The sequence below is a fragment of the Cygnus atratus genome, chromosome 4, assembly GCF_013377495.2.
Source record: "Cygnus atratus isolate AKBS03 ecotype Queensland, Australia chromosome 4, CAtr_DNAZoo_HiC_assembly, whole genome shotgun sequence".
NCBI classification, from domain to species: domain Eukaryota; kingdom Metazoa; phylum Chordata; class Aves; order Anseriformes; family Anatidae; genus Cygnus; species Cygnus atratus.
Genome location: NC_066365.1, coordinates 49,400,211 through 49,412,186, shown reverse-complemented (window position 1 = coordinate 49,412,186; position 11,976 = coordinate 49,400,211). Strand labels below are relative to the sequence as shown.

General features: G+C 37.9%; 1 protein-coding gene across 1 annotated transcript in view; it reads right to left on the bottom strand.

Annotated features, from left to right (window-relative positions):
- Positions 1-4,415: 4,415 nt before the first annotated feature.
- CHIC2 (cysteine rich hydrophobic domain 2) overlaps positions 4,416-11,976 on the bottom strand; it is a 31,049-nt gene continuing 23,488 nt past the window's right edge. The window contains exon 6 of the mRNA XM_035547825.2: positions 4,416-11,574. Coding sequence (XP_035403718.1) covers positions 11,524-11,574 — 51 coding nt within the window. The 3' untranslated portion in view covers positions 4,416-11,523. The remainder of the gene's footprint in view (positions 11,575-11,976) is intronic.

The window sequence follows — 11,976 nt, the reverse complement described above, 5'->3', positions numbered from 1 at the left end:
CAACTCTCCTTCCTTCCCGTGTCATTAGAGATCACAATGAAAGGAATGAAACAGAAAATGGCCTCCTCTCTGCTTGCCCACCTGTGCTTCCCCGTGCTCTCCCTTCCTTGCAGCTCATAGCCTTTCTATGGAGAAGATAATGCTGGAGCCTGCATCGTAGCGGTGGGTTTTCCCACCCCGTGGGGAGCACCAGAAGAGGGACGAGCTCTACTCCTCCTCGTCCTTACCACATGGTTGCCTCCGTCTTCTTCCCCACCACACGGTTGCCTCTGTCCTCTTCCCCTTCGTGGGGAGATCCATGACTGCTGTGGCATCACCGCTGGGGATGCAGACCCCAGTCAGAGAGCTCCCCAACGTGTCATGCAAGCCAGCAGGAACGTCTGCCTCTGCTCAGGAAGGGCTAAGAACCAGAATAGCAAGGGTATTTCAGGTCAGGCCTGAGGCGAATTAGCAGACAAGTTGTGAAGCTTACACAACATGTGGCCACATTATGTGTGGCTCTAGTCAGCACTAATAGCCTGTCATTGAGCTCCATGTTTAAACAATTTGAGCAAACAGCAAACACAGGAGATGGGAGGGGGGGAAAGGCCTTCAAGGAATGAGAAAGATCAGACTGCTCAGTATACTTGGCAAGCAAATATTGCAGCGGTGAGGAGAGCAGAGTAACTGCTGGACAGGCAGAGATGTGCCCGAGTTCATACCATGCAAAAGTAACATAACGCGAAACTAAGGATACAAAAATAAGTCATCCAGTTTTAAAATTCACTCAGCCAGCGATTTTTAGAGCTACTTAGGAAATTGATTGTTGGTTTAGGCTGTGCCTGATCATATGAATTATCTGAGAGAAAAAAATATGGTTTTGGTTTAGCAGCAACAAAACCAAAATAGGGGGAAGGAAGAAAAAGAAAAACAAGTTTTAGTGGCAACAAAGAGTAAAATTCAACCACATCCATGTAAATAACATTGATACTAGTGTTGGGAAGTAAATAAAAAAAAAACATTTTAAAATAGAAGAACTTAGAAACTGTATTGCATTGTTTAGTATGAAAATAATAGGCTTTCTAGCCAGTACTATTAAAGAACGTATTTAATCCAGTGCAGAATTGGCTATGAAACCGTCCACTCTACCATGGGAATGCTTAGCTCAGTATCTGGTAGGTTGCCAGCCATTTAAAATGTTTTTGTGTTGGTTTAATGATTGTTCCCATGAGCACTGATGGTAAGGGTTGACATTAATTAAAATACTAAGTCATCAGAGCTTGCATTGTGGGGAGAGGGAGAATGGGCTGGATCCAATTGTCTTCAAGGTTTCTTTGGCCTTCCACATTTTTCTCTTAGATGCATCATACATGCCAAGTATCCTCTTAGCTGAGGTATAACAATGTAAACAGACTGTCTCTGCAAATATAAAGTAATCTTTTTAGGTTTTCCACACACACTCATTTAACTGATTAGAGGACACTCATTAAAATCAGCTAATCATGTAATGTGGCTGTGTTCTGAATGCTAAACAAACTGCCTAAATGAAAGAGGATTTTAAAACATTGTCTGCCTCTCTTAATTTATTTCTACTGTATACTCAATGGCGTACAATACAGTAGGAATGCTGGGCCCTATCCTCATTAACCTCAAAACTCATTATCTCATATAAAAACCAGCCCTTTACATAGAGTGTGTTGGAAAAGGTACGAAGAAAAAGGATATGAAAGACAATGTGTTTGGGTACAGGCTCTTGAAACACTACAAAGGATTTCACTTAGAACTGTGACACTAACATAGAACAGCACAAAATTACAAGATGCATTGCTAAAATAATACTCACTGAATTTGGATAGAATAGCTCTCCTGATGTCATTCATTCATTTCATTAACTATCCAAGATCCAGATCTTCAAAGGCAAACAGGAGTAAGTCGCTAAATACCTGGACTCCTCAAAAGGCCATAGGCAGGGTTTGAGGCTGAGCTTTTCTGCTACCACCCTAGGATGGATTCAGCAGCCCCAAGGGCTCATCTCACAGGCAAGGGCTTACTGCTGCAGGGACTGTGAGTGTACGGGGGTAAGTTCATACTACGCATAGTATGTTCAACAGTCTGACAGCGATGAGCTCTGTGGAGCAACGTCAAAAGTCAAAGCAAGCCAAGCCCCCCATAAACGCAAAGGGATGTTTTTCATGTAAGCAACGTACAGCATAAAACAGTCCTGATGCAAAAGATGGAGCAACCCTTTCTACTTCAATGTCTGTTTGTTACGTTGGATCAGAATTCAGGCTGTCCTGTGACTTTGGGTCTCCTCCCTGCATCAGGGGAAAAGCAAAACCTCAAAGAATTGCCTAAAACTACTTTCCCAGCTCATCCATGGGCACAAGGGATGGGGCTCCCAGTGCTTCCCTGTGACTGCGTAGGTGCTGTGTAGTACAAGCCCTCACCTCTGAATGCCTGCAATGCGACCACCATCACTTTGGCAAGCACAGATGCCACCCAGCCAAGGCCCCTTCACCTGACCCAGACACCTCCGTGCCACCTCGGTGTCTGGTGGCGAGCAGGGGTTGAAGATTTCCGCGATGGCAAACCCTGCAGGATGGGAACACTCTTTGACTTTTGGGTGTGAAACTTCTCCAGTCTCCCCACGTAGGACTACGAGGTCTGAGAGTCCTTCATGAGCTTGTCCACACAACGTGGAAGAGCAAGAGCAGCTGTGGGAGGCCCTTGCCCATGCACATGAGGGCAGGAGGCCTAACGTCCCCCTGGGGCTGGTCTTCTGGGGAGCCATCTATGAAGACGAGGGAAGCTTGTCTTTCGAGAAGGGGAAATAGCTTTGCTTTCTTTCCAATTCACTTTTTATATTAAACCCCAGCCCCTTCCCCACCACACATTTTCATCGAAGATGGCTGCGAATAGGAGCAGGAGATGGGGCCTGCTGCGTTTCCAACAGGCCAGGGCCCCATCAGCGGGTCAGGGCCCCATCGGTGGGTCGGGGCTGGGGGGCTCAGGCTTTGTGGCCACCGGCGGCCCCGTCGTGGTCGGAAGCGTCGGGGTAATCCGGGGAGCCGTCCGCAGCGAGTGGGTGGTCTGCGGGATGGAGGCGCGGGCTCTCCCCTCGGCCCCGGCCGCCGGCCTGAGCCAGCTCCTGCAGCTGGGCCGAAGGCGGCCCGCAGACCGCTCTCGGCACATTTCTTCATTTCTCACTTGAGTGCCCTTCTTTAGTTCCCTTTCAACTGCCCACTTTATATCGGCTTCATTACACCACCGCTCCATTTGTAATGTAAATCGGGAAACTCAGGGAAGTTTTTCTTTTGGCCTTGTCTACGGAAGAATACCGAGAGGTATTCAAAACGTATTAACACAAATCAATGGCACCAATAAAAGCAAAATCTCCTTAGCAACATAATCTTGATTGCAAAAGGAGAACTGAGAGCATTTAGCAGAACAGTGGCCCACATGGAATACGCATTTGTCTAGAAGAATGCAGCACAAAGCCTAAAAGAGAGATGCTGAAAAAATCCAAAATTAACTCACACTGAACAGTTACTCTTTTTTTCAAAAGTACACAATTGGCTACATTAAATCTATCGTGCGCTTTTCTGCTCAGCAACATTGTATCATACCGCTTTGCAAGCCCAAATTACAACAGCCGGAATGCTTCACAGCCCCGAGGAGCAGCACCCCTCCCCGCGCGCACGCACGTCTTGCATTTGTGCACGCACAAAATACATTCACACAGACACACACAGGTATCGCTCACAGGCACTCTGTAAAAGATTTCTATGCTTGAGGAGCCAAAGAGCTGTAAAATCTTCCACGTACAGGAAAAAGAAGCTGGCTTGTTAAAATTGACACTGTTTTCGGAGCCCCAGAGAGCGCAGGACAAGTTTTGTTCAGAAGGTTCGGGTTAACTTCCAGTTCGTATCTGACCATCATATAAATACCTGAATACATGGATGGGAATGATTCCTCTGGGAATAAATAGCATCTACCTTAACGAGTTGGTTAGTATATATTATATTGAGAGCACCAGTATATTAAAAAAATATGTACAAACAACTTCAACATTATTACCCAACCTTACCCAACCATAACTATATATATATATATATATATATATAATAAATCCAACTGGCATTAGGACTTTAAAACCTTGAAGAACTACAAATGCAGACTTAAAAAACTAGTTTGAAACACTTGAGGTAGTCAATCCTCTAAGTCTAGTAACTCTACTCCTATAGTCACCTAAATTACCCCAAACCATTCCCCCCCTCCCCTCCCCCTTTTTTTTTCTTCTAAATCAGACAAACATTGACTGGAAATCAGAAGAGAACTGTATTACAAGACAGAAGTTTCTGGGGTTTTTCATCCCCCATCTGGGGTATTTTCCCCCCAAATACTGCATAGGCGAAAAACAGTAAGGCTTAGTAGACAGGTTAACAAATATTTTATTAGTTTGTAATACATACAACTTAAGAAACACTTTAAAAAATTATATTGGAGTCCATTCCAATTCTGGGTCAGGTCAGGAAAAACAATGCTGATGTATTAAATAGTATTCTATAATTCAACAATAGATTAACTTCAGTAATTTAGCAGACATGGTTAAATAGTCTTAAATATGCATATTTACAACTGTGCAGCCTTAAAAAAAAAAAAAAAGAAAAAAGAAAAAAGTCCTTTTCTTTCTATCTTCTCCCTCCAAAGCCCTGTGAACACAGTACTGGCCTCTAAGCTTTCAGACTCTCACCCAGACTTAAAATGTTTGAAGAGGAATGTTACAATAGTGGAAATCACAGCAACCCTATCTTTCTAACCTCTTTATTAGAAGGAATCCTCAGTAGGCACAATTACCATCAAGTCTATATAAATAGCAGCTTTTTTTTTTTTTTTAATATCCAGTTCCATGTTAAATTATTGCTTATGCATTTTCTGCTTGAAATGGATTTTTAGCATAGATACAAAACATTGGTTTTTTTAGTTTGCCATCTTGAAAGATAACGTCCCTTAAGTGACTTATTTTCTGTTACTGCTTTGTATGTTTAACACGTTTTTCCTAAGCACATACAGTCCTATGCAGTTCTCTGCAAACTTTTAAAGCAAGGTGAATTACATAGGGTTGGTTTAGTACACAACATTTAGGCACTGTTTTTGTCGTTTATGGTTCCTTTTTATGTTTGGAATTGGTTTCGTATTCTCACTGCCATATTCAGTTTTCTACTGAAGCAAGAATCAAGTTACACTTTTCAAATCTCTAACTACTCTGTATTCCTTGTTACCTCACTGAACCCAACTGCTCATTGGCAATACTAACAAATATGTACACTGCATATCCTAACAAGTTAGAAAGCCTGCTGCAAGCACAGAACAGAGAAAAACATTCAGAGTGGAAGAGCAAGATGCATATGTTGATAAAATGAATCAGTTTAAACACACAGCCACTAAAAATATCACTTATATTGCATCAGAATATCTTTTTTTTTTTTTAATTTCTAAACATGATTTTTAAAAATTTGGATTCACAAACCTAAAACATTGTAAGGGAAAAAAGATATCTTCAGCTAATTATGAAGTCTAATTCTCAACATAAGCCAAAATAACTTTTAATGATAAAGTTATAAATGAGGAAAAAAAAGTGTGCTTCAATAAACATTATAAGATCTACTATCTGCCCTCCAAAAGTGAGCATTTGTCAATGGTTCCCTTCTCCATGAAAGTTAAAACTAACTACAAAAGTCTATTTTACTTACCTGAACTTGAATTATCCTAACTGGATCCTACTCCTGGCCCTCAGATATATTCTCATATGACAGGAGCTGTCTGGGGAAGTCAAGAATTTTCTTTGGAAACAATTAGCCATGCATTACAGGCTCCAGCCTAGGAAAAGACTTGTCTGTACTCACTGCACAGCTCTCATCAGCAATTCCTTTTTGGTCTGGATATTTTAAACTAAAAGATGCTGAGTTAAGGATGCTTACCTCCATATATGCGTAATAGCAGAAGTCTACCAATTAGGGCATAACCAAAAGAAATTAACAACACACTTGTTATAATAAAAATGCAATAGAAATGAAGACAGTTTAGATAATTACTAAAATGGATCGCTACCCTTTACTTAACTTTCATTATTCAATACCATTTCATATGTTTCAAAACCATTTTCCATCACACTCAGAGAATTTCAAACCTAACACTTGAGTTCAGTCTTTTGGGTGTTACTTCTCCTAATTTCTACATTTCATCCCACTAAATCTTTCCTAACAGGCTGTTGTATTCTCAAGAGTCAAGCCTTTATGAATCTTTGTCAAGAAAATAAGTCTTAATGAAATATTAATGAGCTAAATGAACCAGAAGATTTTTAAAAGGTATCTACCATAAAAACAATAACATTTAGTTAATAGATGTATTATCTAAATGTCATGTGGCAGAGATACACACACCAGCGCAGTGTAAAGAAACAGTTTCATGCAAGGACTTCCTTTTTTAAATTTGCAAAAATATTTTCTAATTTAATCCTGCTGACCGAAACATCAGTTTGCAATAAGATTCAGTTTAAAAAAAATAATGAACTGCAGAACAGTGTTACCAACAAAATAACCGGAATGGATGTCTGTAACTAATGAAGAATAAATGCAGGACGTTTTCTGCAGTGAAAGCGTTTGCTTCTTGAGTACTTCTCCCCTTGAAACTTTTCTACTTCCCTAAGAATGATACAGTTTTCTTATTACCAGTATCCCAATTCATCCAACCAGCAGAGAGAACTTTATACAAAGAACAAACACAGGAACGAAGAAGGTAGCACCGTTAGAAATAATCACTCTATCCAAATTGGGGGGGAAAAAAACCCATCATTTATCTTTATCCAACATAGCTAGACATTCAGCAGCCTAATAATACAAGGTAAAGAGAGCTCTCATAGCTGTATATTGGTAACATTCATAATGGTCATGCATATTACAATCAGAAGTTTCCTAGGGTGCCGTTTGCAAAGTACGCCTTCATGCAGATAGGCATTCAGCTCATTAACTCCATTTTCATATTTCCTATTAGTCCCTGAGAAGTTAATATTTCTACCTACCATATGGCTATTAAAGGCATTATAACCATCATTACACTTGGCTGTTTGTGATGGAAATGCAATGTGGCTTTAGGGAGAAGCAGCACAGAAATTACAGCAAATTAGTGGTGATGAATGCAGATCTTATTCCTAAAATGCTTTCTTTTTGTAAGCAAAGTAGCTGAAGAGCAACACAAATTATTTTAGTCACGGATACAACACTACCCAGTGCCTCTTACCCTTCTCTAATAAGTCACTACTGTGAATCCAAGACATTTGGGGCTCTGAGACCTCTCTAATTGAGCATTTCCTTTACATAAAATCATCTGGATTTTGACCTAATGTGGGGTCATCATGATCCTTCTTTTAATTACTCAACAGCAGTGCTTAGAGAACTTAAAAGAACAAGGGATTTTCTTTGCTTAACAAGTCTTTTGCCTCTTCAGCTAAAGTGATCTCTTTAAATTGTTCAGAATTCAAATGCTGTTTTTTGTGTTTTTTTTTTTTGGTGGACAATTTGCATTATTGCCAGCTGCTCAAAAAACAAGCTGGGGCTCCCAAAACAAGGGGGCTGATTTAAAATTAAGACTTTGGGGTGGAGGCTGGGAGGAGGGAATAAAGACAAGTTCTTTTTCTTTGCCTTCTGGCTTCTGAACATTTACAGATTGCATTTTAAAGCTCTCTTCTACAGCCTTCAGAGCTAGATAAAATGACTTTTAGAAAAATAAAAACTGACTTAAGCAAGCATATAACTTTTAAACACCATGGTCTTGAGATTTACAAAAAAGGTAAGTATCGTTTAAGAAACAAATTTACAGAATTTAATTTAAGTCTAAGTACTGTAAAATTTTTTTTTTTTTTTTTTTTACAATGTACTCTACTTGGCTTTGAGTATCATGGGAAATTTTGGATTTGCCACAGACATTTTTGGATTTACATACATAGTTTACTAAAATGACTTACCGAGCTATTACAAAACATAATCTATCTTTACAAGCATTTTGATTTCTGGTGAAATTTGCTAATCCCAGTATAAACTTCACGTCATAGCTATTTAACAATGGATAAGCTCTACAGAATTCTTCATAGAGGGTCAGAAGGGAAACCTTTCTCCTTCACAACTTATTTCTAGCTATCACTAAGAGAATAATCTATCTTGATTATATTACAGAAAGCAAGAGATCTTTATTGACCGGTTGGAGGCCACTGTATCTACAAACAATTATTAGCTTTCACAGGGAGTCACTGATGCCTCTACCATTAGTTTTTCAGGCTAAAGGTGAAATAATTAGCAATGATCATTTGTGAAATGATTAATATCAAGTGGCTCTCTCTCACTATTCAAGGAAATTGGAAATAGATAAGATTATTTACAGGAACTGCTAAATTACTAGAAGCTAAACAGATTAGACTAATGTAATAATTACTTTAACAAAGATCAGTCTATGTCTTAGAAGTCCTACTGTAACTTCTGGCCTGCTCAAACTGTTGCAACTTCATCCTTTGCCAGTTGGACAAGAAAAGTAGTATCTTCTTACTGGCACACAAAATAACAAGATTTAAATATTTTAGAAACAACCTCAAAGGAATAAATCCTGTTGACTGCTGCAGGCACTAAATAGATGTTTTATTAAATTTTTGCTATGATCAATTTCTATTGTTATAAGTACTGAATTGAAAGGAATTGTGTTAAAATGTTTTATAGCATTCTTACTAGACTACCTAGTACTACCTCAGCAGGAGAATAACACTTCTGAGCAAAATTCATCTAAATATAAATCCACTTTCTCAAGTCTCCTGGTAATATTTTAAGTCAGAGACATTGTTTTAATAAAGTATCAGAAATGCTTTAAGTGGCAATTTGTCTGTCTGCCTTACTATGGGATTTAGGCTTTTATTTGTTCAAAGCCCTACTTTGGACCCCTACAACAGAATTCTCAGAGAGTAAGTCATAATGAAAATACAGAAATGCCTGCTAACTAAGTACATAACAACAGATACACTTACAGTAGAAGAGTTCTTACATAGCATTAGTGCTTATGTAGAAGTTTTGCTAACAAGATGCTCTTTGTAAATCTTTAAGCCACACTTTATTCATTGCATTGGTTTCAGCACACATCACACTCAAATTAACTTTAAAATAAGCAGGTTTGGGTGCTGCTGGCAAGGTAGTCATGGTGTCACAGAATGTAGTATGAGAAGACTGGGTAGTAAATTAAGGTCATTAGCTAACGCTGAACTCATTGCTGCTATGAGCATCTCATAAGCCGTACCCAACCTATTCCTCTTTAGCAGTAAAGAGCTACCAGTAAAAAACTGCATCCATGAAACAAACCTATCTATACAGCCAACTGAGAATTTTGATAATAAAGTCTAGGTGTAGTAAATTCAATATTCATTGTATTGAAAACTGTGACTTGAAGAGATCAATATATATTTCTGGTCACCAGCTATTATTTCTGTTCAGTTCCAACGTCTCTCCTGCACCTCCAACCTCCAGAACCTCAGATGCCAACTTTAGGCTTCCGTCCTCCTTCACAGGCTGAAATTGGTCCAAGATTATAACTAATACTGTGTAAAGGAGTGCTGCAGACCCAGATTTGTACTAAAGAACAGGCAGAAATTAATTTTTAAAAAATTGTAACTAGTTACTTTGGAGAGAAACCATTGTGGGCCCCAGTAGACCAAGGCAGCGCACAAGACACATATTTGTTAATTAAAAATCATATTCAGTCAGGTCAAAGAAACACACTTGTAAGCTTGTTGAAAAGCATAGTTGAGCTATTTTCAAAGTAAACAGCAGGAATCCACAGACAAAAGCTGAGCAAAGGATGTTTTTTGGGAGCAGATACAGACAGCTTGGATTTAAGAAAACTTAAAACTTTCTAGACCACTCCCACTATCAAACATATAATACTCACTAGAGAATATTTTACAGAGAATAAATATTTTGAAGACATAGAAAAATAGTTCACAGCATCAAGGTACCTGTAATATATTACCTTGAAATAAAACTTGTGTTTAAAAGATTAAAAAGAGAAAATTATTCTTGTAGTGGTATCAACTTTTCATTCATACAAATATTAAGCAGAGTATATCTGTTTTTCATATATTCACATTATTGCTTGCTACCACAACTGTACAAGGAAGATATTCATAGCTTACATAAATGTTCATGTACAGTAATTTTAGATACATAAAGCAAACTTTAAAATATGATTGAGTAGCAATTTAAAAGAGAGCTATGTGTGAAGATATGTACAATTAAGATACAAGCAGAAGAAATAAAATACAACTGGCCTGACCCAAGCATACATCATATATCCAGTTAAAAAAAAAAAAAAAAGTCTTTATACTTGTGCAGAAAGTAAGCTTTGTAAACCAAAAGCATAGAATAAGCAGAAGCAAGGGTGCAGTAACTAATTACCTAACACATTTAAATTTACACTGTTGTCCAGTGTACTCTGCTTTGATTACTTTTGATACATGGCACCTGCATTTGGATCTGGAACTGGACTGTTCAAGATTTCCTCAGTAACTTTCTTCTGCTTATGTGGCTTAAAAAAAAGAAACAACCCTGAAAGGTCCTCTTGGACAGTAAGTTTTACTAAAACAAGTCCTTCTGTACCCCTATATATTGTATCTGGTAAACAGTAGGAATAGAGCTGATACATGGCATTAGCCTGAATTAAAACAGCTACATTATAAACTGCAATACTAATATATCGTTGAGATCTTGAGTTCTACTAATCAGACACATGCAATTCTCTCCGTGATTTTTCTAGTTTGAGTAAAATAATTCTATTTTGCTTTTTTTTTTTTTCTTAAATTTAAGTTAGAACTTCTTCAGAACCAGCTGACAGGATTTCTTCATGAAAAGCACTGAGATTTATACTAATGCAATGGCATTTGGGTTCCAGAAAGCACATTTTCAAAAAAAAAAAAATTCATCTCCTTCTTTTGTTGGAAGAGGCTAGCCAATAACCCAAAAAGAAATAAAAATATTTACAACTGACTAGTCACTGACAAAAGCTTAGGTAGATCTTAGAAGGTACTTCAGCACAAACTAATAATTAAAAGGACTTACACGATGTACAATCAATCAGTTGTGTCATTTTGGGTTAAAAAAAATACCTGCTCACTTGTAGAACATTTTCAGCTGTGTATTTATAGTAATATATATATGTACACACGCGCGCACACACATAAAAGACTCTGAAAATCAGGATACATTAACAAACAGAAGTAGGAAAAGTAATAACTTAAGTAGTAGGTAACATTTGCATGAAATGACTTTGCAGAGTTTGACCAAATGCACTTAGAACATGCTGTTATTAAAACAAACAAACAAAAACAAACAAAAAAGAATGGAAACACCACAAGAGTCTGTAGAACCAATGCTATGTCACCACCAGGAGAGCACCAAGCAAGGCACCATTGGAAAGACAACATACTTGAGTAAGTCTCTATAAATAAATCATATGCTAATCTGGTCGAAAAATCGGTGTCTTTGGTAAAAATTCTATAAGGATGACCTGTATAAAAAGAAAAGAAATATATATTATTTAAGAGATGGCAGCAATCCTATTTGTCACAATGATAATTCACTTTGTTTGTTTTGAAGTACATCAAGTTGTAATGACAATCACAATATCTTCTTCAGGTAGAAAAATGTTAGACAGAATTCTTTTCAGACAGAAAGCCAAAACTCGTGAATAATCAAATGGAATTGACAAAGTTTGCCTACTGATACTGAACACATCTAAACAAACTGAAAGAACCTACTACATAAGTATTCTTTAACAAAAATGATTAGGAACACATTTTTAAAGAGATAAAGATAGTAATTCAAAAAACACAAAGCAAAATGCATGCAAAGTTAATTCTCAATTACATGTGCAATTCCCCTTACTTCAAATTTGATTCTGTTTAATACA